The 25,784-nt window shown below is 41.2% G+C and overlaps 2 protein-coding genes across 8 annotated transcripts in view; one reads left to right on the top strand and one right to left on the bottom strand.

Moving 5' to 3' along the window:
• The window catches only part of raph1b (Ras association (RalGDS/AF-6) and pleckstrin homology domains 1b), a 56,112-nt gene extending 34,643 nt beyond the window's left edge, over positions 1–21,469 (bottom strand). For 6 of the 7 annotated variants that reach the window (XM_046056922.1, XM_046056939.1, XM_046056947.1 and 3 more), the window contains exon 1: positions 19,140–19,408. The gene's annotated coding sequence lies outside the window, so the exon portion shown is untranslated. Of the gene's footprint in view, positions 1–19,139; positions 19,409–21,305 lie in introns of those variants that run through there. The other variant, XM_046056930.1, reaches the window with a different exon arrangement.
• Positions 21,176–25,230, top strand: si:dkey-1h24.6 (cytotoxic T-lymphocyte protein 4). Its single transcript, XM_046057016.1, has 4 exons — positions 21,176–21,524; positions 22,377–22,700; positions 22,809–22,945; positions 24,244–25,230. The coding sequence occupies exons 1-4, from the start codon at positions 21,440–21,442 to the stop codon at positions 24,361–24,363; spliced, it is 666 nt and encodes a 221-aa protein (XP_045912972.1). The 5' UTR covers positions 21,176–21,439; the 3' UTR covers positions 24,364–25,230.
• The last annotated feature ends 554 nt before the right edge of the window (positions 25,231–25,784 follow it).

Genomic DNA, 25,784 nt, shown 5'->3' with positions numbered 1-25,784 from the left:
CTTATACTAGACTGATGTTCTTTAGCAAGAGTTCAGCTTTAATGTTTCATGTTTTATCTGTGGTATACGATTAGCTTTTCAGTAAGTAGTAAAGACAGTGAGTGCTAATATATATAGAATTTATTACAATGTGAACCATAAATAAATGGACCTATAAAACAAATACGGACAATATTTAAATCTCAAAGTAAACAGAAGGAGAGAACACTTTTCCACATCAGTCCACGCCAACAGATACAGACTTCCACGACAATAACAAGGCTTCCAGGTCTCTCCAGCTCTCTGTAATAAATGCTCCAGGTGATGAAAAATATAAAGTAAACAAAGATGAGTCTTTAATAAATAGAATATTGTGGTGAAGTTGATTTTCTAACGTAATTCTATTCAAAAAGTCAATCTTTGATATATTCTATATTTCATTACACAGAGTGAAACATTTCAAACCCTTTTTGTTTTCATCTTAATGAAAACACTAACGTTAGTGTTGCAAAATAACTATACCACATTTATATATTAAAAAGCATTTAAAACTTTGTTAAGTATAATGTCAATAACAGATATGCAAGTTATTTTAATATCTTCTGGCCCCACTGGATTGTGAAGTCACTGAGTGTAGGCACTCGCACCAGCCAGCTTAGACATCTGTTTTCTTGCTTGATCGTCCTTTTGATACCTTGTCTTTAGAAACCACACCTTTCTATCTGCCGTGGAGCTCCTCAGCTCTCTTTGCCTGCCTTTTACCTGCTGGCTCTCTGCCTTGGACTCACTGCTTGCCAATCTCTTCAAGCTCTACCAAGAAATGCCAGCCCCACTCCCTGGCCTTCCACTCAGCCACCTACCCTTAATTGCCTTTACAATAAATATCCTAAACTGTCATCATGTCTCCGGTCTGCTTCTGGGTCCTGTCTAGAAAGCCCTGACACAACCAGGATGGATTTACAGGGTCCCATTAAACAGGGATGGGACACTTTTCCCTGCTGCTAAACCTTTCCTGATTTAAGATGATAAGATGATTGAAAACTGCACATAGTGCATCTTTAAATCACCATTTTATGTAAAAGCATTAAGTACCGTCTTCTGTTTGTTAAATCGTTCTTCAGTGAGCCTCTTGAAGACTGAGAAGAGTAAAGGAAGATCTTTTGCCTCATTTTTTAAGACAGATAATACTACTCATTAAAATCTATACTGTTTAAGCAGATAGGAGAAATTGACGTCCTTGCTTGTCTTTGAGGCTTGCCTAGACCTAATTTGCAATATCGTACATGCTCATTAACCCTTCCTTTCCTATCTCTCCATGCACTCCCTCCCTTCCTTCTCTGACTCTCCTTTCTTGACGTGCACTGCAATCATCTGTTCTGTCTTCCCCGCTCGTGGTCTTAAAATGTTTCTTGCACAATCTTTTCCTTGGGCGGGTAAACCCACCTATGACCTAACTTGCTAACAAAAGACACCCACAAAAACACAGAAACATACTGAACACACACAACATACACATTTACAGTTTGATAGTCTGTCCCATCTCTTGGGAAACAGGAATTTGACTAGAAGTGGCAGATTAAGGTTCCCATGGAGAATTAAAGTGTGTGTCGGAGGGGATATCTCTATAACATATACGTAGGTCTGTGTTCTCACAAAACAGGAGGTGTCCTTAGAGACCCATAGAGTAAGAGTAAAAATGGGGTATAGATAAAATACTTACTGAGTACATACACGAAACTACTATGTAAGCACAAGGGAAGATGACAAGAGATTATGTAGTAAGAGGGTAACAGCTTTGTTTTTAAGACTGAGATAAATGACACAGTTTAATAATTATGCAGTAAAGTAGCTTTGCCACTGGGTAACAAGACAGTAAAAGTGTGAAGTACCAGTACCAACACTAGTATTCATCATTTATGATACACTTACAAACAAACAAAATAAATGTTGTAAAAACATGGATTGGATCTTGATTAATGGTGTACATTATTGTTGCCAAAGCTTATTGAGAAAGCTGTACCTGTATATATAAATTAGTATGCCAAGCTGCATCACATCCGACTGTGTTTTTGCCAACGTTTTCCTTGCAGTTTAAGTCTGAGATACATGGGCTGTACAATAAAATCTTCTTTGTTCACCTCTTTCTGTAATTGCAGTGTAGTTACAGGATAAGCACGCTATAATATGTAGCACTGCCTGTAAAATTCTATCAACACAATGCATACTATGTTAAAAATGGACACATGTCAAATGGAAATAGTAAGTTGGATTTTCAGCATTTGCATGCTTGTGTGACTGTCTGTGGCTCTGAACTGAAGTTGGACAAAGCAGAATAAGACTGGCTAACACATTAGCTAGTTGTTAACATTTGTCACTTGTCCGGTCCTGCAGACGATGTGCGCAGCTGTAGGGTTAGCCAGTCAACATGCATAAAGTCAGGTTTAGGTACTAACATTTCTGATGGTTATGGTAAGGGTAGGGGCTTCGGGGGGCTGTCAACACCTTTATCACTTACTGTCTTTACAGGACGCCTCAGTGCGTCTCATAGAGACGCTTCCGGAAGCGTTTTTGAGACGCACCCAGTGCGTGTAATAACTACGTTTTGTCACTTTTTCTGAAAGCGTTGGTATTGGACGCCCTGAGATGAGAATGGGCTCCTCATTCCCGTACTTCATACTTTCTACCTACCAGTAGGTACAAAGAATGTACTTCATGGTACCCCTTAAATACGAAATATTTACACTGTAATCTGAAGGCGGTAAACTAACTTCTTTTCTACATCTTCTACATTCAGAAACATCAATTTCAAGTCATCACAGAAGAAAGAAAATGATATTTCAATTAAAACGGCTGCATGTTTGTTTGTGCTCTGATGTGAAAACTTTTTGCTAATTTTATTTTTCTCCCTCTGGGCAAGCATGCAGCTCTCAGGGGAGGAAAAAACAAAACAAATGACAGCAATTTACTGTTCACTGCTTCTCGCTGAAGGAACAGGCGTTGAGTCAGCCAGTTTGTGTCGGTTTGCTTAAAAAATGGTTTTTTTGTGATGCAATGCTACACTGCTCCATGACAGTCTGAAATGTCCCCTGATTACTTCGGCACACTATGGCATTAATGGAGAAGATAGAGTACAGATACTGTGTAATGAATGTTGTAGACGTGCAGATTGTTGGCTACATTATTTGTCATCATTGTTTCTGCTCTTATGAAAGACATCAATCTCAACAGTGCAAATCTGTGGTTTGTTTATTTCAGGACACAGAGAAGAATAATGGACGCCTTGAGGAAACAGAAAAGCCTTTGAGTTAGAAATGCAAATTCTCACATTTTGCGCAGGGACTCATATTGCAGTATTCCATCATAACACATTCAATCTGACAAGCCGAGTTTGTTGATAGGTTGTATCTGTGCTTTTGGATGCTTGGTTGGATATGGTTGACACCAGGATTTTAGGGCATTAAGACAGAGAGCGAGACAGAGAAATCTAAAGAATGTAGACAGCAGTGAGGTGTTGTGATGATAAAATACTTTTTAAACCTCCTGTGAATACAGTCTCTGTGTCTGACTCATCACCTTATCTCTCCCACTGCTCCGTCTGAACACCTTACGCCACATGGCACGTTTGTGTGGGCCTCCATTTTTCATTATGCAATTACACATCCACCTGCTCAGTGACATTAGACAGGTTGTGCTTTTTTATGAGCATCTCAACACCTGCGACCTCAGCCTACACATGTGTGTGTGGGTGTCGGTGGGGTTAGAGGGTTCGGGCAAATGCCAACAGAGCCCAGTAAGCCCACCGAGCAGGTCAGTGACAATCAAATGGCCTTTTCTTGTCCTTAAAGGAGGGTAACAACACAAGCATCATTTTTGTTAATGCCATATAATCTCTAAACTGACCCATCCTTCTCCTCAGTGCTTGTGAAGTATCCTTGAAGAGGTTTTAAAGATGAAAAACAGGGCATTTTGTATTTACTAGCTGTAAGGTAGTTTTACTTCTTTATTATCATAAATGTTTCTCTCTGGCTTCATGTAGCCCTTTCTCTTTGCCTCACTAGCTGTTACCATCAACTGCTTTTTTAATTTCAATTTAAAATGTCCAGAAAAAGAATAGTAGCTGAATCCTTGACTTGATTTCAGTATAGACGACTTCACACTGTTTCATCACCTGAAAGTCTACATACTATAAACTAAAATGTAATTTTTAAGATTTCTGTTTCCATTCATATATTACTATCAAATAAATTATTAATGCATTAAACTGAGCTATCTAATATGAATAAACAAAGCTAGAAGCGGACATGTGGCATTTGTCAATCAACTTCATGCAACACAAGTTCAGACATAAGGCAGGATGATGCAGAGACAGTCAACTTTGGAAAACAGAGCAGCTCACATCTTGACAAACAAGCAACAGACAGGGGCTGTAGAAAATGCCTACAAAAGGTTGCATCTTTAGTGACAGAATATTCAGGATTTCTGTTCATACCAGCTCTGAATGAAGTTCCGTTGCATGTTGTGGTATTTTTTGGGTTGGTTAGTTTTTCAAGGTGAGGCTCTGGGGTCCTTCCTTCAGCTTCAGGCCGCCTAACATCGCTAGCAGGAGTCTGTGTACATCATCATATTTGTTATCTCTTCTATCTAAAAACTTCTATAGTGTTCGTGCCTCTCTGTCCTGCTGGTATTACAGGCATATCTGAGCAAACTACGCACCCTCCAATCGCTCATGGACTCGAAGTTTAGCTTGCAAACATCTAGGTCTTGTGGGAAATGGTATTTGTTGGAGGCTGCTAAAAAACAAAAACAACAATATTAAATAATGCAAAAACTACCATCCTTGTCTAAACACATGAAGCAACACACAACATACTGTTGAGAACAGCTATGTTTCAAAGTTGGATTTTTAGTTATTAACTTTGTTATAAATATCAGTGGGATTTTGAATGAGGTTTCCTCACTTCTGAATATACCTGCATGACGAGGGCAACTCGCCCAGGTGACTCTAATGCATAGATTACTATGGCAACCAATTAGACCAGATCAGCTGGAGAATGGGAGCAGCTGAATAGGAATAGGAAAGGAAATCAGAGAGAATTTTGTATTAAATGTAATCATAGACCCATCAAGCTCTACCGTAGCACTGCCTATGGTTGCTGGATGTGTTCACACATAAGGAAACTCTTATATAATTACCAAATAATTATTTTTTATCTTTTAAATGAAAATAGCTACTGACCTGAGTACTGTTTTCAGGTCTTTAATCTTTTGTTAGGTTTCAGTTCAATGGATCCAAAAGCAGACAAGGAAGCAAATGAATGGTAACTCAGGTTTTATTTTCAACACAGGTAACAGGACAGGGGGACAGGCAAGCGGGCAGGACGGAGGGGGGGTTCGTAGGTTTGGCGTGGCAAGATTGCAGCAAAGTCGGACTTTCTCCAGACAGACAGGCAGTGACTCCAAACATGGCTGAGGTGCACTGAAGACAGACAGAGGAAAAAGACGTTAACAAAAGGCAACAAGGAAATCACAAGGGCAGCAGAAACACTCAGAGGACCAGAAAGCAGGTTACCACTGAAGGTTAACTGATGAACTGGCAGGGAGAGATTGAAGAGCCGCGGTATTTAACTGAGTGGGTTGATTGCAGGTGAGCCTCAGGTGGTGAGCCGGAGTGAGAGAGACATGATGACACGCCCCCAAACAACCACACACAGACTGGCAGGGAGGGGAAGACACAAGAAACATGAGGATGGGGGAGAAGGCAAAGCCACTCCTGCCATCGTTCTCCTTTTAATGTACACTGCTCTGTTGCTGATATGTTTCTGTTCTTGCTTTGTTACTGTCTATTGTCCTGGTAAGACACAGGCCTATTCGTGGGAAAGCGTTACACAAACCTAAACACAGAGTTCTTCTAAAAGCCAAAATCTCGACCTGCTTTAATAGCTTCTTTACCTCAGCATCTTGTTACAGTTCCCATGTGCTGGTGCAGATGGATGGGGTCAGAATCCACTGACCTGTGTAACTATAAATGGTTTCCTCGCAGTAGTCGCCTGTTTGTATTCATCTCCGGTCAGATGTGCACTGATGGGGAAGTACAGTAATGAGTCTTAGTTTATACTTGCAGTGGCCACTACCCTTACCGCTCGCTGTTAAGGCATTGTGTGTGTGTGTGTGTGTGTGTGTGTGTGTGTGTGTGTGTGTGTGTGTGTGTGTGTGTGTGTGTGTGTGTGTGTGTGTGTGTGTGTGTGTGTGTAAAATAGACACACAATTGCCTGCTCAGATTACAGGTCTCCCCACCACCTCCATCCCTCCAGTGTAATTTGCACACAGTTAATGTGTGATATCACTCAGTCAACAGAAGGCCATTGAACAGGTGTGGGAGTGACACATGGCCCTGTGCAGCTGCAGGGAACACAGTTGCTACAGTCACAACAGGACAGGGGCCGGCTGCCAGCTGCTCCAATGCTGAAAACAAAAGCAGGCCTGCAGCACACAAAAACATAGCCAACTTATGATCAAAGAGCAAATAGTTGTACAAAAATGGAGAGGACAACACGTTTTCATTTTAAAAGACTCAAATCAAACAATTCTTCTGTAATAAAACTGGCAAACATATTGGTATGCACCGTCAAAATGTTGTTATAGTGTCAAACCATTCTGTGTATTGTTCATGTATCACCTGAAACAATACACTTATACAGAGGAGAGTCTAACCAAGATGAGGTTAACAAAACACACCAATGCTGCTAGCTAACACCGGTATTGTTACATTTATAGTTACATCAGCAGATCTGTGTATGTGGAGCCCGTGCATTAAGCCACATAGAGCAACTGGAAAAAATATCTGTTCTTATGCAAGGGGATTCTGCAGGCACTATGACAACACACAACTGCCCCAAAAGGTGCCCTGAGTATCACTGCCTTCACAACAGTTAGTTTCAACAGACTTTTATGTGGCCTAGTTTGGTGCCCTGCTTCAACAACAGACCAAGGGAAAACACAGAGTCCAATGTAGTAAGACACAGGTGTGTCCTTGTCCACCCACACTTCTCCCATTAACAGCAGTCCTTTGGTGCAGCTCATTTCCTGTCGGGGCAGGAAGTGGGAAGGAGGGCAGGACACTGAGCTAGCAGATGTGATGATGATGTCACAGGAGGAAAAGAAAGACAGGACTGTTGAAGGGGAAGCACAGCAAATGAGTAAGGGCCATTCCACAGGGCTAAACGCACAGTAGATGTGTACAGTGAATGTTGGTATTGTATGTTTGTCAAATCCCCAAATATGTCACTTCCACTAATCACACTGTACTGTAGAAGTACTTCCTGTGATGAGACTGTAGCGTGATAGACACATGCTGTAACATGGGTTTTACATGACCACATCACAGACTGGTCCCAAACTGACATTAAAGAAGGGCAAAAATGACATACAAGCTACTAACACAGCGTTTTTGTTGGTTAGGATGACACCCCACATTAAGTGGGCAGATCAGTGTACATTATGCCCCTTGGGCACTTGTGTCGGCCCCATTCAAAGAGCACATACCCCTCATACTGATTTCAGTTATGCTATTCATTCACAAAGAACCCAATCTGGGAAAGAATATACTGTAAAATATACTATGTACACTAATATATACTGTAATCATGTTTGCCTTTTTTAAAATGATTTTACTGCCAATGAACACAGCTTTATTTTAAATTATCATACCAGAAACATTGCATCTGTTGTTGAATTTTCCATTTTATAACACACAACATTACAAAATAAATTATAATTTTACACATAGTGCTGCCAAATCTGATATATTTGATCGGTATTAGCATTATACGGACAAATGGACTGTGTACCGGCCATCTGTGCCCAATCCACATGAAACATTTCCTTACTCATTCTACTACCATATAATTAACATGGATAATAGGAATGAAGGTCAAACCAACTAAAACTGGATTTTCCATTAGGTTTTGGCACACTAACACTTGGGAAGGAATAACTATCTAGACAAAATAACAGCAGAATACAATCCAGTACAAAACCACCAAAAACTATAGCCTTAAAAATTTCTACACAGTTGAATCAACACCTATCTTAACATAATCTTGAAGGGTAGTGGGAACAGACTGCAATACAATGTATTCATTTAAATCTGTGTCTAGACATTTTGGACACAGCAAGTTATCTGTAATGTTGTGAGATAATGCATCTACTCACACTTAAGGATTATAATTACAACCATCTTAGAGAGGAGTCTGCTCAACAGTCTGCTGAAGAAAGCTCTGCAGCGGGTGATTAAAACTGCTCAGAAGATCATTGGTGCCCATTTCCAAGCATCAGTGATATCAGTGAGATGAGGTGCTTATGCAGAGCCCAAAGGATACTAAAGACCCTTTTCCACTGCACAGTACCAGCTCGACTCGGCTCGACTCACCTTTGTTTGGTTTACTATTGTGGAAAAGTTGTACCTGTACCTGTTTCCAGGTACTTTTTTTCGTATCACCACTGTTGAGGTTCCAAGCGAGCTGAGACTATACTAAAATGTGACGTGCACACAGCCGACTGCTGATTGGTCAGAGAGAATCGTCACTATTCACTGCATCATTATTGAGCGCGCCTGACAGAGGCCAGCAACAGAAAGTTTTCTATTTTACAATTTTCGTACTTTATTTCATCACAAAATCCACTTCTGAGAAGTTTTGAGGTGAGACATCAGGTGTGAGGTGTGTAGATTTCAAATATTGCCAGTTATACAAAAAGTGATGGTGGAACAAAAATGTGCTTGAAAGTGACGGCGGGGGAAGCCTGCGGCAACCTGCGGGAGGAGCTCGCGAGGCCGGCCAGCCGCCCGCTCACAGAGCCCTCTGGTCCCACCATCACACAGACCGCTGCAGCAACAACGGCAGAGGAAAACAGAGCTGTAAGGTTTTCATACTGCTTATCTGTCTTTACATTCTGAGTAAGGCTGAAACGTTTTAACTTAAATAAAAAGAAAGCTGTATGTGGATCGCTGGTGTGTGTGTGTCGCATTGAACATTACATCGCGGCAGTTGTGTGTGGCGTCGCTATGATGACTAGCTATATTTAAGCGTACTATCTCTGGGTACTACCTGCAATGGAAAACGGAGCACGGCCAAACCGAGTTGAGTAGAGGCCAGCTGGTACTGGTAATGGAGGACCAAAAAAGGACAGTACCACCCCAGCCACAGCCTGTTCACCCTGCTGCCTTCTGGGAATAGATATAGAAGTTTCTGCTGCCAAACCACCAGACTGCAGAGCAGCTTTTTCGCCCCAAGCCTCTTAAACTCTAATTCATCCTCATCAATGCTCCAGTGATGATAGTTTATTTCGGTTTACCATTGATTCTGTATTAATGTATATCGTCTGCTATGTAGCAGAAGGGAGTTACAAAACACAATTTCACACTATAACTTGTAATATTGTGACAATAAAACTACCTACCTATCTTAATCATAACCGCACAAAAAAAAAATAAAATAGCAGAAACCCCATGACATAGTGACGCAACTCAGACTACAGGTTAATGATTAAAAGGTGCAGTGCGCTCAGTCTTGTAATGCACGACAAGATAAAATCTGGAAATGGGATATATTATCACGTTGTGTGGGTAGTGACCTCTAATTCACAACGCAACATAGATATACTCCCTAATTCACCAATCTGTATATCAATGGCTGGATCAAGGAAGACTTATTGATCAGAAACACTAAACAGAATCTTAATCTGGTTTCAGAACAAGATAAGGCCTTAGCAGTGACCCTGAGAGTCCTGCAAGGGCAGCGAGGTAAACCATCAGGCAGCTGAATGATGGTTCAAACCCAGTCCTCACTGGGAAGGTGCATTAGTATTGATCAGAGCATTGCTTTTATACCAAGGCAAGTGCAACTCATAAAAGCAACTGCTTCCATTATTGCACAGTTCAATACAGAATCACTTCAACAGTTTCAAGTCTGAAAGGCCCCTGCTTTTAGATCTATCAAAGTTGGGAACAAATGAAGATGCACACGCCACGTCACTGTACAAAAGATATGTTAATAAAATTCTATATAATCTTTTCACATCCATGTCACACTTTGGGTAGTCTTTCCTGATGAGTAGTGGAATTTCAGTGAAGCGATTCAGGACTATTATGACTAATAATAAACACAACCCATATGTGTACTTAATTTCATTCAGTGTGCTCAACATCTACACACACTAAAGTGCCTCTTGGTCACATGAAGGGCTGAAACGATTCATTGAATAAATCGATTAATAAAATGTTTTTTGTTTAATCCATTTAACTTTACAGCACAGTGTTTCACACGGACATTTATTACTGTCGCACATCGCGCGAACACGTGTGAACACAACGTGATTATAACGGAGCTGTTTGAAAAGTGGAGGAAGAGAGAGAAAACAGCGAGGGACAAAGAAGAAAGTGTCCAATGTATGGGATTATTTCAAGCTAAACAAAACAACAACTCTCTAATGTTACCGTCTGTCCACCGTAAAACGAAACTTATGTCTCCTCCGCAACAGCACCTGAACAAAAAGCAGCCGGTGTTCTGCCAGCGGACCACAGACAAGGTAACAGTAACATCAACTTTAGCATTTAACTGAAGTCCTGATTGATTGTTGAGTTGAAGGTAGGGCTGGACGATATGGCCAAAAATGTTATCACGATAAAAAGTTTCATATCTTTCGATGTCGATAATTATCACGATAAGTATCAAATAGTTTTTTCTTTCAAGTTTAAAGGCTGATTTTTGCTCCTGAGTGAAAGTTGAAGAGACCTGATGGTTAATTGTGGTTTAAACTTTTCTTTATGGTCAACACTTGATGCCAAATAGTGGATCACATCACAAATCTGAGATAGAACATTCAAAATATTTATGATAAAATCTTTGTCAACAAATATCTTTAAGTAAAATTAAGTAAAACCTTTTTCAGTCATTTTCCTCAACAGAATAAAACATCTTAATAAGAAAAATTAAGTCCTAATTCGTGTATGATTCAAATGAATAAAACCAAACATTTATTGAACATTTGTTATATCGTAAAAAAATTATATAGCGATAATTATTGTTGTTTTATTGTCCAGCCCTAGTTGAAGGTTAGCCAAAGTAAGCCGCAGACCTCAGCTGAAAATATTCACACGTGCGTTTGTTGTTCTCCTTTTTGGGCCGTGAGTTGGAACCTCAAAGTCAAGAGTTAGGTGGGTGTCGGGGAGCTGCACCTTTTAACTCCCCTCCAGCAAAAGTACTTCTTAACCGATGCATCGATGAATCGTTGAAATAATCTATCGAAGCTTCGAATACTAAAATCATCGTTAGCTGCAGCCCTAGTCACATGACATGTCATTCTCTGTACCTGGGCAAAACAAACAACCTGCTCTCTTAATGAGCTTTACCCCGTGGTGATGGTATTATTGAAGTGACCTTCCACTATCATGCAGTGAAGTCTGGTTGCGATTACAAGGAGCTGATCTCCTCTCAACAGGATTCTCCACGGTCCGTGCAGCGAGCACTCGGCTCTGGAAAAACCACACATGGTGGGAATTATGGAATAATGCTGCGTCAGGAATGTTCCCACGATGGCCAGTGGGATCTGATGGAGGTCCCACTGGCTGGCTGGTGGGGTTTATGGGTAATGTAACACACACATACAGAGTTACGTGATCAAATGCCTCTAGTGTTAGTCTACATTTGGACCCGTTCCCTTTTGCGTTTGATCAAAATAGTCCTTTGTGTCAGCATTTGAACAAGCGTGCAGAAGAAATCAGTGTGCTCAAACTTGATCAGTGGCACAGCTTGCTCACAGCTATCAGCTTAAAGATCTCACTCCTCATTTACACAGCAGCAATGAGGGGTCAAGCCGAGTGTCCACAAATAGTATGACAGTGACCCTCCTGATAGCCTCAAAGTCGGTCATGGTGCCAAACTCAGGGGCAGGCCTCTATTCAGTCACATAGTAGAGTTGCCTGTGTGGCACATGGGCCGAAATAATCTGAACTCACTAGAGAGTGAAGATCAGCGGAGCAAAGAGAGATTAGCAAGCTACTCAGCCACTAACTTAACCCAGAGACTCAGTCAATAGAGGCTCGGGCTCACTCGCATAGCTGCCAGGGTATTAGTCAATGAGATTTGGCAAGAGGAAGCCACACAAGCGCACCCACACAGCGCTATTTTGTGGGATTAAGTCTGCAGGTTTGAGTGACTGTCAAGGGATTCTCTGTGTCAATCCACTTCTACCACGGCAAGCACGGCTGCTTTCACTTGCATTCTCTCTCGTTGCGTTGTAGGTCACTGACTGAAACTCTAGATTCCTTCAGTGTCCTACATGAACCCTGATGTAGAAAGAAAAAAAAAAAAAATGGAGCAGCCTGCCAACATCAGTCTGTACAGCAAATGCAGAGCAGTAGCTTGAAGCCAAGCATTGTGAAAAAGTGTGACTTCCAGACATTGGCAGAGGACGCAAGGGAAACGAAGAATGACCTCAGTGTTTCCAAGCTGTCATATTTCACATGGCACCAGCTGCACTGAGGAACATTTTATTGGTTCTCATGAACCTCTCTGTCCTGTCCTCTCCTTCCCTCTGTGCCTCATCTGTCTGATACACTTTTCACCCTCTTCCTCACAGGTGTTCTTCCACTTCCCCCAAAGTCTTTTTGGCAGCTTGCTCGTTTTTGGAGTCACTAGTGACATGGCGATGTGCGGTGAACCTTGTGGCTCTTGGCTTGGGATGTTTTGAATGGGCAATGTGACAAGGGCAGGCTGATTTCCAACCCCCTCTCTCGTTACCTTTCCTTGAGGTTTCACCGCACACTTAAGTACCGCCTGGATAGTGTAGCTACTTTCTAACAGACATGAGAGGGGGTAACTTTCATGATTATGGGTGAGAGTGTAGTTAAACTTTCTGAGGGGGGAAAAGTAGGCTACAGTGAGTGCATATTTAATGACAAAACAAGCCCATTTCAGCCCTAGTTTTTGGTGCACTGCTAGTTCGTGGCTTGAACTCAACACAGAAACACTTGAAACGTTTCAATAATTTAAGTGTGAGTCTGTTTTCGGTATCAGTGTATGAATGTAGTGTAGCAGAATCCCTACAATTCAAGAGGATGACAACTTAAATTCAGTGCACGCTCAGGTCTGGAATCTATTTTCTATGCGTGGCAGGATATTTGTTCCAATGATTCAGGCATATGCCACTGCTTTTGTAACCGCACACAAACATGACACCCCCAACACAATATGATGCTAACCTCTTAAAAGAGACACTAGAAAAGAACACTGTAATCACTGTAACTCCATCCTTGACTTTCTCTGATAGTCTCATAATGCTGCTATTGTTAGTCTACGCTAAGTGGCACATAAAACTGAATCCTCAGTGGATTTGACTGGAATGTCAATGGTTAGAAACTGTACAAGCATAAACTCATCAAAAACAGAGTTAATCTAAACATTTTGGGCCAAGGGGCAGGCATTTCACAGTGGGGTGAGAGAAAACAGTACAGTTCACTTTGTTTGCATCTGTGTGGGTTTGGGGTGTCTCGCTCTCAAACCCTTTGTATAATGGACTCTTAAGTGTTACCAGAGGCGGGCAAAAAAGGCAAACAAACACCATCAAGCCTGCACACACATAAACAAGTAGACACGGAAACTGCTGTTATTGTTTCATGAGAATAGACTGGACACACAAAGGACACATGCCCTGGTGTTTATCCCATGCTATAAGGTATGGCATGACCCGGTGCAAAGAACAGGTCATTTCATTTGATTCAATTAGGGATGCAAAATAGCGCATGCGAAAGCAATACAGTGAGTGGGAAATAAATCCACTTCTTCCTTCCATATGTACGTCTTAGACTAGACAGATCATACATGACCAAGTCAATAATGCATATTTTCTATACAGCAGCCAGACAGCCCACGTATATTTCCTCTGAGTTAGCACTTTGTGTGCTCTAACCACTACTCTCTCTCTCTGAAGCACTCCTGCTTGCCTTAAGGATTTTGTGTTCCATGTCAAAGACCCATTTTCCATTGCCCACCTCTAAAGGCTGTCCATCCACACAGACAGGCCGTCCCATTCATCAACCCATCCCGTTGCTGTTGCTTTAACTGGATTTTGCGGTGGATTACATAGGCAGGTGTGGTAGAGAAAGAAACATGATACCATAAATCACCTCCTCCACTCCACCCTCTGCGTTCTACTCGCCGACACCTGATGCAGATGCTGGAATTCTAGCTGCGAATTCCCACTGGGATGATATTTTTTCCAACCTCAGATGCTAAGGTAACTTTCATGGTGCCTCAAGGTTTTGTGGCAGTCACAGGTGTTGATCATGCAGACTGCAAGATCAACTGACGTGACAAAGAGTAACATTCACGACAGTATGTTTCACAAAAGGTCCAATTTTTACAGGGCTCCCCATTTTCTGTCACATGCACTGTTGAGTTAACAAAGACTGACCCCTTACAGTGAATGGGACAGACCATCTGTAATACTGTGGGGTTGGGTGGGTGGGGCTGGTGGCACCAGTGAGAATCTGCCACCTGCCATTGTCAAAGTCACACTGATTAATAGCTGCCTAAGCTGCTTAAACGAAACATACAGTGGTAAAAAGAAAGAGGTAGCAAACAAAAGAGACAATTAATGAATAAACAATACAACAGGATAGACATGCATCATAGCAGATCAGATAAAATATAGGAAAATGGGTCATGGAATAAGTGGTGAGACAGTGTTTCCCACAGAATGTAATGCTTGCTAATAACTTTTTTAAGCTGGCTCTCCTACATTGACAACGTGCAGCTGTGTTCATAAGGGAGGGAGAGAGCGAGAGAGAGGGACGAGCGAGGGGATGTGCTGCGGGAACACGCTACGGCGCTCTGCAATCAAATACAATTTTAAATAGGCCTAGTAAAAAATAAAAAAATAGAAAATCAATCTGTGGCGGTCAGCGTAAATGAACATATAGGAAACACTGTGAGATAAAGACGGACAGACTGAGGTTGTCATATAGTGTAATATATGGCTCAAGACCCTATTAATGATTTCCAATTCTCCTTAAAAATACAGAAACAAAAACTGATTTCTTGGTGCCTCTCCCTCTAAATCAAAAAGCAATGACTCATTTCTGGACCCACAAATTTTCTACAGACGCTTAACAATTTGACAGGGACAAATCCATCTTAAAAGAAGCAGGGGTATCACTTTCTCCAATTATAGAAGCTTCAGTAGACCAGAATGCAATGAAACCACAACCAGAAATGGTGTGTATTGAGTAAGGAGGGCAACCATAATGTTTTCTCCACTTGAAAACTTGCACTTTCCACCTACAAATTATCACCCACAGCTAGATGCAACAAGTGCAGACCCGTTCTCCGAAGTTAATCTGGGAAATGTAGTTAGGTAGACAAGGCCGTTTTAGGGGAAATTAAAACATTTCATCATAAAATAACTCCCTTCCTTTAAGAGTGTAATTCCCAGCAGGGCTGACCTGTACTAAAAATGTATACACTCCTGGCACGGGAGAAAAGGTTCCCCCAAAGGCACAGATATTAAAACGAACAAAGACATCCGATTGTAGGTCAATCTTCGCCGTTTGGCTCACTAGTTGTCTTTATATAGCGGTGTGTATGTGCCTGTGCGCTTGAGTGCACCTGCTGAACGAGGACCTGGATCATGTATTGCCCTGAAAGGAGAGGAGGGTGCCCTCCATCTGCCTACTCCAATCAGCAGTGCAGCAAGAGGATAGAGGCTTGTGTTGTCCATGCACTGGCGGACGATATGACACACCGTCACATCTCTTCACCTTCCACATTTCCTGGCGGTGGGTTAATATTCATGAAAAACAATACAGAAACTGAGGCACAAGAGTAAAAGTGCATGTTTTTTTCCAGGCTCCCCCACCTTACCCTTAGCCTTGTCGAAGGACAGAAATCAATCATCACAAAAGAAAAGGCTGTAGATCTCAAACAACAGATTTCCTGCCACTGATATAAGTTGCTCTGTACGTATGAAAAGGCCAACAGGAAGAGCAACTCTCTATCTGGAACAGTGGAGGTTCTGCAGGCTACAGGCGGGCTGGTTAGCCATTTGTCTTTGTTTCCAAATGGCAGGGGCAGCTGCCACCAAAGGTCAGCAAAATGTTACCAGAACAAGGCCCTATAGAGCCTGGGACCACGCACGGGTGACAAGAGGGGGGGACACACCCAGGTTGAATGACACATAGACACTTTCACTAACACACAACACACCCTAATGTGGCATCTTGTTTGGCATCAAGGAGCAGGGCCCTGATGCCTTTTCCAGTTTGTTTTCCACTCCCTGACCCAAGTCACAGTAGTACCTCCTATCATTGGAAATATCAGCTTACACTCTCCCCTCCAGCTCTCCATGGGGTGTGTAGAAGACTGCATTTGAAGTGCCATCCTCCCCCTGCCTTCCTTTACCCACCTACACCTGCGGCTGTAACACAACCTGGGTAAACTTACACCAACCACCACTGCCACCCCCCAGCTGCATCTCTGGAGCTTTTGTGCAGAAAAGTCTTATGCCCAGGGACATGGGTAGATGGATGGGCGGAAGTCAGACATGGGCCTTGCAACTCGCACGACAGAGCCAGTAAAGTGCTGACAGACGGACAGGCTAGCACGCAGGAGATGCTAACACACACACACAGTCTCTGAGGATCATTCCTCATGCCAAAAATTTCTTTGACAACTGTTTTTCTCATGGAATCAACAACATCCCAAGGAAATCAAGCATACAAAAAAAGGATGAAAGAGAGTAGAGGGTTGGAGAGAGGAAAGCAGAAGGGTTTTTTCTTCCCTTTTTCTTTTGGCAAAACAAGACAGAGTGGGTGAATGAGAAAACCATGTTCCTGGTTATGTATTTTGAGCTGATGTTTCCTCCAAAATATATAGCCCCTCTCCCTTGGTTCTCTTTTCAGTAGCCTCGGGAAAGAAAGCTGACAGTGAAAAATTCCTTACATGTTCTTTTAAAAACAGGGGTAGTGAAATGACACGCTCTCTTCTAACATGTCTTACCTCTGTGGCTGGAAATGTAATCCATGACTGAGCTTTTTATGGATGAGCTGTATATCATATTGCCTGAATGCAATGACTGCGGGACTATTAACTCTACCAAGTAAATATTTTGTATGATCCTATTACTTTCTACTGAATCTATTTCTTTTTAAGTTGCTCATGTGCTCGCACCAATGCCAACATAACTAAATCTTGCTCATTATGTGATATTGCTACACCTACAATGACAATAATTCTGTTGGAATTCAGCCAAAGGACTAAAATGAACCCAATAAGATTGCCTCTAACATCAAAAACAGAGAAAATATTTTAAAACCCTCCATTTCATCAAAACAGCTGATAATTAAGTTCTTAAGAAACACTAATGGGACACAGACACAGAGCAGGAAACAGAAACACAATAAAAATGCCCAAAGGAACAAACACGAAATATCACCAGGCTTTCCAGATGTGCTTGTGGCATCACTCATTTTCTGTCCTCTTATGTGTCTCTGACCAGACGGCAAGTGAAATCTGACTCCAAACTCTGTTATTTTCCAGAAACATGACAAACCTAAAGGCATCTGCCTGAGGGGAAGCAACCAGAAGGTCAGTAGTTATTTTCAACCCATTAACTGCACTGTAAGCGAATGGGTTGCATTGTTGCTGCACTGTCTCAATGCCCAGAATAATGTGCTTCTAGTCTATTGCTTTGTGAATGCAAATCAAGCGTGCCTTAAGGACACAGACAGTCTATTATAATGCCACTGTGGGGAAAAAAGGCTGGGCCAAGTGGCCTTTTTTTTGGAGCCAATACAGTTTGTTTTGTCTATTCACCCCTGAACGGAAGAGATACAGTTAAGAAGGTGCCCTGGCCAGGCCTTGGCTGTGTAAATAACACCCACACACAGGCAGGGAACGTTTACTGGGTGAAAATCTGGGCCCATATGGGGGCCAACCAGACAGCAGCATGGTGTACAGCCCCTTTACAAATGACCTTTGAACCCCACTGTCAATGAAGTGTCATTATCTTCCCAGTGTTAATGTCTGAATGCAATAAAAGTCTGAGGCTAAGACTTGGGAGGGAAAAGTGGCTTGACTTCAGTGGAGATAATTTGCAATAGTTTGGTTATTTGTGAACCTCTAGTTATTTCTGCCAGTGAAGCAGCAGCAAAGTATAAACACAATATGTGTTTTGAGATTTAACTTTTCCACTTCTGTCTAGCTTTATTTGTCCAGACGGCTTCTGAACAAACACAAACACTGCGTCGTTTTTTAAAAAAAGATTTAGGCTACTTCTCCTGGCTAAAGTGGATGCTAGCATTAATTTGGATAGTCACTGGTCAAACTGGCTTCATGTTATCCAACCTGCTGGCGGCGTCATCCAACAAAGGGAACTAAAGCAGTGTTCATGTGCTGCAGTGAAAGACGTAGCTAATGATGAACTCAATACAGCCACACTAACATACATTACAACTTATTTTACAGGGTTATAAAGACAAAATATAGTATTTTTGAATAACCCACCAGCTCATTAGCGCGACAAAACCATCGGCCATTACCAGAAGCAGATAGCCTCCTCCCGCTAAACAGGGTGGAGACTATACATCTCCCTGTTCACTGAGATGCAGGGGAGGAAAATTAGGTTGAAAATGCCACCAGCCGGCCACGACAGAGCCCAAAGGCTTGGCTTTAGCCACATAACTAACAAATACAACATAACAAAAGGCTCGTGTTGGATTGAAAGCTGCGGCTCTTTTCCAAGTCGGCCAAAACGCTGCACGCCCTTTATCCCCAAGAAAAGGATCGTTCAATGGCCGCATAGGGGACACACAAACCCCCATTCAAACAGCCACACTTTCTGTAACAGGCAACAACACATTCACGGTGGCTTGTTTCTTAACACCTAGCGGTCCTTGTCTTTAACAAGCATAGTAAGCATACAGCACAGCTACTCCACTGTCTCTTTTCCAGAAGACACAATCTAGGATGGGCTGCCAGTGGATAGCATAATAAACGGATATTATTCATGATTGGCATTTTTAGTCTGAGTATGCTTATTTAAAGGACTAGGAAAAAAGGTGTTGGTGAATTAAAACATGCCGAAATAGTAAAGAAAAATCCACTTACAGTCAAATGAGATTCACAAAGAGGATCCTCTCCTCTCCTGTGTTCTCCAATGGGAGCAAATATCCCTCTCCTCAGGGAAAAGAAGAAGAAAAACTCCTGATAGTCTATGATATGTGTAATTATCTGTTTTAAAGAGGAATCTAGTTAAAAACTGTCCGTTGTGCTCATGTTTTCCCACATTGGCTCGTCTACATATACAGTCACATTCCCTTTTCCCATTCTTCTCTCCCGGAGCTGCTGAGGAGACACGCTGCGCGTCTCCGTCGTTTCCTGTCCAGCCCAGAACCCAAACGCTGCCTTCATGGCCTGTCGGAATTATCTTATATTAGAGTTGGTCGCAGAGAAGAAGCTACAGTAGCTAATATACTGGAAAAGAGTTGAATTGTGGTCTGTGAATTTAACATCTCACACATTTTAGTGCAGTTTTGTGTTGGATTAAGTATACCTTCGTCCTGCCGATAATTATTCATCGCTCCTTATTTATATAAACGGATGAAAACTACTGATTTTTCAAGGTGTTTTGGGCCATCTCAAAAAGCACTGGAATGAGTTTTTATTTTACAGATTATGAAGTCGAAAGTCGGAGATAACAGGAACATTGAAGGCAGCATCAGCATCCAGCAGCTATTCTCTCTAGTTAGTGAAAGTAGATAATAATAATAATAATAATAATAATAATAATAAGCACCAATATCATCACCATAACAATAGCTAAACTAATAATAATAAAATACTGCTAAAAATAAAATACATATTTTATTGCTCTTTATAAGATAAAAAGATCAAGGTGAAATATGTTGTTTTTTTTTTAAGTTGAGTGAAGCAGACACATTTAACCAGACTGGAGCTCTGCATGGGTTCTTGCTGATGCTCACCCAAAGCCACCAGACAAAAGGGACTTGTTCCAGATTAGGAGATTATTGCATGTTATCCATATGGACACATGGCAACACAACATTTTAGAAATGATTTAATCCCCACTTTACAACCCCCTGAATCTGTTGCCATGTGTTGCCACACAAAGTAGATACTTTCCACCCTTTTATGGTCTCTAATCCCTGCTCTAGGTAGTTAAACTTGTATAAAACAGGAAAGGCATTGAAGCAAAGGGACATTATGTTGCAATTAATATAAGATTGTAGCAAATAGATATTTTCCAGGTCTGTAGCAGTTAAGATGCTGATCAAAATAAAAGGCTTTGTTGTCATCTAGTGGACCAAGAAAGCTATTGCACTTTCCCATCACCATTTTGTTGACACAGGTTTTTAAATCATAGAAAAATCAAGTTACCTTCTCTTATAGCTGATATTCCTTCACAGCACAAACACAGTATTTTCCCCAACTGACATGTTAACATACATGTTATGTGCCAGTGTCTGTTCTGTACTCATACAGTATGGAGATGGTTTCTTGTTCACTTCCCCTACACTTAAGCATCTGGGCTTCCAATGTCTTTATGTGAGGTAATGATATTTTGGCAGTCACGCATGTCAGTTCAAATCTGTTCAATATCTGTTTGGTGGTGCTTCTCATTATGTTCAGCAAACCTTTCCACAAGGCACACTGGGTCATTGCACTTTAGGTCACTCGCTCCAACTGCAACTGTGGCTGCAACATCTACTTGAACACATACAGCTAGAGTGTATTTTCTCTAATATATTTTAGCAGTGCTCATTTGCATTGCATGCTAGTATTATAAGTAATAAGTATTTTAAAATGTTTAAATTTGGTAATAAAAGGAGGATGTTTTGTATAAGTCCGCCCTGCATGTTGGTGTGGTTCCCACATTTTTTTTCTCTCCCCCATTCTCTTATTCTTTGTCTCCAGACAATGATTCAATATAACGCATCAAATTAAATATGCATCAGCTTGCAAAATACTTAATATGTACAGAACTGGCATGCATTGACGTCTAAATTAACACATAACATTAGTCTTAAGTTAAGAACACAATTAAGGCATCAAAGGTCACAAACTATGGGAGAGAGCGGAAACTTCAGAAGAGAAGGCGGTTCTGCCACAGGATGTTTTCCCTCCAGAGAAGATGTGTGCGGCTCAGTCACTGCAGCACCGTGGGAGTGCTTCAATCAGAGGCAGAATGAGGATATGATGCATTGCAGTCAAAGAAACGCGTGCACGGAACCAGCGTTGATAAAATCTAATTACCAGATCAGATTTCTCTGCAGTATACAGGTTAATGTAGTTTGTTGGAGGAGCTTAAAGTTCTAGGTGATGAGGGAAAGCCTCAAGGACATCATTCTGCTGGAGGCAAGTTCACACTCTCAGTGCAAAAGATCAAGATGAGTGCTTGCTTAGTGTTCACGATCCTTATGGGCTACAGATTATCTCATGCTGCCGAGTCTCAAAACATCTGCGCCGGCAACGGTAAGTTGTTGACGTCACTGCAACCCATAAATTCGAGCTAATTTTAAAAAATGCTTGTTGTAATTGGTTTCAGGTAGATTTATCCTCAGTTATTGGCTGTTTATCTATTGATTACCACCTATGATGAACTTAAAGTCTCATAATGCTGGCTGAATATGTGTATTTGTGGGTTCAGACACATATTAATGTGAACCAGCATCTACCAGAGTTAAAAGAGGAATTTCAAAATAAAAGTGTTTCCCCAACTCAAGGATAATTGCTGTTTCCATAGAGTGGAGAAGGCATTCATTTCAACACTGATCCATACAACAAATAGCACTACATTACATAAACCACAACCTTGTGAGTGGCATACTTGAGTCAGTCACTGGCTGACTCAAGTGCGCCACTCACATTCAATGTTTTTTCATGTGAAATGTGAGAATGGTTAAAAAAAGTAAATGTACTTAGATGTGCTGTTATTGAAAAACATTCCATGTGGGGGTGAAATGTGAAATGATGAGTTTCAAAGCCTGAATATCAGCCAGGGGAAATAAATGCAAATAAATCAGTCTTGTAGCTGAGTTGCAGCCTGTAGCTCTAAGAACCCATTTCCTTTGCAAAGGTGTGTTTAGTTACAGACAAAGACACAGGTATCCTTACTCGGTTTGCTGCAACAACAAACGCAGTGCTAGGCTCCTCTAGCTCTCTGCTTAGAAAACTGTTTCTCTATTCCAAAGTTTCAATGTGTTAAGTATTTGCAAGCTTTTGTTTGTGCATCATTTATATTATTATAAATTATACTGTGTATGTAGTGATCAGAAATCAATATAAAATGGTACCCTGAATCATTATTACATTTCTTTTCTCCAGACACGCTGGAAACTTTCAACGTATCTGCTGGAGGCAATGTGGCCGTGCCATGCCCACAGCTGACTGGTGAACACCTGAAATTTAACCTCCTAAAGCAGCAAAAAGTAATTTACACCCATTCAAGCCACAAAAACAATGTATCAAAAAGTGATTCACCATACACCAGGGAGGACGTGGAAATGCATGAAAACAAAGATAATAAATCGTTCAGGCTCACTGGAGTGAACAACAGTCACCATGGTATCTACAGATGTGAGGGCACGGTCATGTACCCTCCTCCTCTTGTAAAAGCATATGGTTCAAGGATCCTGGTACTTGTAGAAGGTAAATATTCCTTGAAGGTGCAGAGGTTTTAAAACAAACACCAATCCTATCATTTTCATGTTCACATAGTCCCCTACACTGAATACTTCCTGAATATGTTTCTTCCAGGACACCAAGGCATTGACTGCAAAAACTGCAATGTTCCTGAAACAGTTCAGCTTAGTGTATCTCTCTGGATTTGGATTGTGGTGGGTGGTCTCATCATCTACAGCATAACTGTCACAGTTATCGCCATCATCAGCTTGGTAAGCTATGCCTCAGGACAACAAAGAGAAACTTATGTTTTGAAGTAATCATTCTGAGCAAATACTTTAACCTTTTAGACACAGAAAAAAGAATTCAACTCAAAACCTTTTGGGAAAACGTTTAGTCTTTTAACCAATGGACAGTGTGTGTAAGAGAAGAGGGTACATATTCTGTAGTTCACCTGCTAGTTTAACATCACCCATTTTTTCGAAAGATCATCTGAAGCATCTTTTTAGCATCTTTCTAGCATTTTTCTAGAATTTAGAGAACAGTCTTTATCATTTGACTGACTTCAAGGATGTCTGTAAACCATTATTTTTCACAAAAAACCCTGCTTTGTTTTCTCATTTCTGTTTTTTTTATAAATTCAAAAAACCAATGTATGTCCCAAATTGCCACCAAGATGGTCTAAAACTGTTCTCCAAGAGCTTTCACATCTCAGCAAAGAATTTTGAGAATTCTGTTAGGGAATTTGTTGTAATACTTATCAATTAATAGATTTATACATTTTTCTTGGCCAGAACATAGTCAGCCACGTCTTATAACTCCCACCATGGGTAACTTTTCAATTACAATAAAAGCATCATTAATTTGAACCAACATAACCTGTTAATTTTAATTCAAAAGTTTTGGCAATATTAAGTGGTCAAATTATTTCATTTAGATGTAATTTATATTACTGGAGTCAGAAGAAATAACACATTGCAACCTCAGTTTTTCTGATCAAAATGTTTATTATAAAACTCTTTATGTCCAAATCTTTAATTTTAACAATGGGCAATATTTCAACTGTGCACACATGTCCACATCCAACACTACATAAAATAAAAATGTACCTCATATCTTATATCACAGTGTGTTCAGGAGCTTCAAATGAGCACGTCAAGTCAAATTATTGCAGGCTTTCACCAGGAAGTGGCCCTCAAACTAAAATTACAACATATTAAAATTCTTTTGAAAGACGGATCCCCTGAACTGGGTCCAGCTCTTCACTCTGTGCATGTTAAAGAATATAAAGGAAAAACACGGCACACTAAATGCAAAGGAATGCATTCATTCCTCCTTTCTCTTGTGGTAACATCTGATGCTGTCTGGGAGCAGAACGATTCAAAGTTGGAATATTAAAATAAGTGTAAACATGTACCAAACCTATTCACTACCTCTAAGATTCTATCCTTATATGTCCTCAATGTACAAGGTACAGTCCTGGCAACGCTAACAACCATACTGTGTGTGACACATTATGAAGCTTCACAGACATAATGCAGTTGTTTAACGGTCTTCTCGCGTCTTGCAGGTCAAACTGAGGAGGACAGATTCCCAGAGTGACTACATGAACACCAAACCCAGAGCACCCAGGGGCCACAACAAGAAAAGAGGGGCTGGAACCCATATAGGCCTACCACGACACTTCTGATCACCCGTGCATCATCTGACCATTTGCACAGCTATCCCCATTAGTTTAGTTATAAACATAGGGGGGTCCTTGTAGTTGTTAGCCCTTATTGTGTGTGAGGTTGTTGTTTAGTTCATTTTGTTGTCAGTTATAGTTGTTTTGTGTCTTCACAGCGAAAGTAGCAGTTCCTTTTACAGTTGTGCCTGTATGAGGCAATAAAAAAATATCTTGCCTAACAGTTTTGGTTTTGCTCGTTTCCTGTTTCATTCACTATATCTACCAGCCTGTCACACCCACCCACCCCTGGAACCCCTATCTTCATGGTCGAAACAGAAGGTGGTGTCTGCATGAGGGGATCTAACCACATCCAAAGGGGTTCATTCAGCGCGTAAATCTGTGGAGAGGCACCACAATTTCACTAAATTTATAAACACAAGCCCATACAGCCAGCCCTCTACAAATTTTGTTGTCAGTTATAGTTGTTTTGTGTCTTCACAGCGAAAGTAGCAGTTCCTTTTACAGTTGTGCCTGTATGAGGCAATAAAAAAATATCTTGCCTAACAGTTTTGGTTTTGCTCGTTTCCTGTTTCATTCACTATATCTACCAGCCTGTCACACCCACCCACCCCTGGAACCCCTATCTTCATGGTCGAAACAGAAGGTGGTGTCTGCATGAGGGGATCTAACCACATCCAAAGGGGTTCATTCAGCGCGTAAATCTGTGGAGAGGCACCACAATTTCACTAAATTTATAAACACAAGCCCATACAGCCAGCCCTCTACAAATTTTGTTGTCAGTTATAGTTGTTTTGTGTCTTCACAGCGAAAGTAGCAGTTCCTTTTACAGTTGTGCCTGTATGAGGCAATAAAAAAATATCTTGCCTAACAGTTTTGGTTTTGCTCGTTTCCTGTTTCATTCACTATATCTACCAGCCTGTCACACCCACCCACCCCTGGAACCCCTATCTTCATGGTCGAAACAGAAGGTGGTGTCTGCATGAGGGGATCTAACCACATCCAAAGGGGTTCATTCAGCGCGTAAATCTGTGGAGAGGCACCACAATTTCACTAAATTTATAAACACAAGCCCATACAGCCAGCCCTCTACAAATTTTGTTGTCAGTTATAGTTGTTTTGTATCTTCACAGTGAAAGTAGCAGTTCCTTTTACAGTTGTGCCTGTATGAGGCAATAAAAAAATATCTTGCCTAACAGTTTTGGTTTGGCTGGCTTCCTGTTTCATTCACTATATCTACCAGCCTGTCTCTCTCTCTCTCTCTCACACACACAGCTGGAACCCCCATCTTTGTGGTCGAAACAGAAGGTGGTGTCTGCATGAGGGGGTCTAACCACATCCAAAGGGGTTCATTCAGTGTGTAAATCTGGAGAGGGACCACAATTTCACAAAATTTACAAACACAAGCCCGTACAGCCAGCCCTCTA

This window comes from Micropterus dolomieu, linkage group LG01 (assembly GCF_021292245.1).
Source record: "Micropterus dolomieu isolate WLL.071019.BEF.003 ecotype Adirondacks linkage group LG01, ASM2129224v1, whole genome shotgun sequence".
Classification (NCBI taxonomy): Eukaryota; Metazoa; Chordata; class Actinopteri; order Centrarchiformes; family Centrarchidae; genus Micropterus; species Micropterus dolomieu.
This window is presented reverse-complemented; position numbering and strand designations above follow the sequence as displayed.

Bases quoted from the DNA above. Each gene is read 5' to 3' on its own strand.
- si:dkey-1h24.6 (XM_046057016.1), top strand. From the start codon at position 21,440: ATGAGTGCTTGCTTAGTGTTCACGATCCTTATGGGCTACAGATTATCT. The intron at 21,525-22,376 runs GTAAGTTGTTGA...TCTTTTCTCCAG, and splicing joins AAACATCTGCGCCGGCAACG to ACACGCTGGAAACTTTCAAC. The intron at 22,701-22,808 runs GTAAATATTCCT...TGTTTCTTCCAG, and splicing joins GATCCTGGTACTTGTAGAAG to GACACCAAGGCATTGACTGC.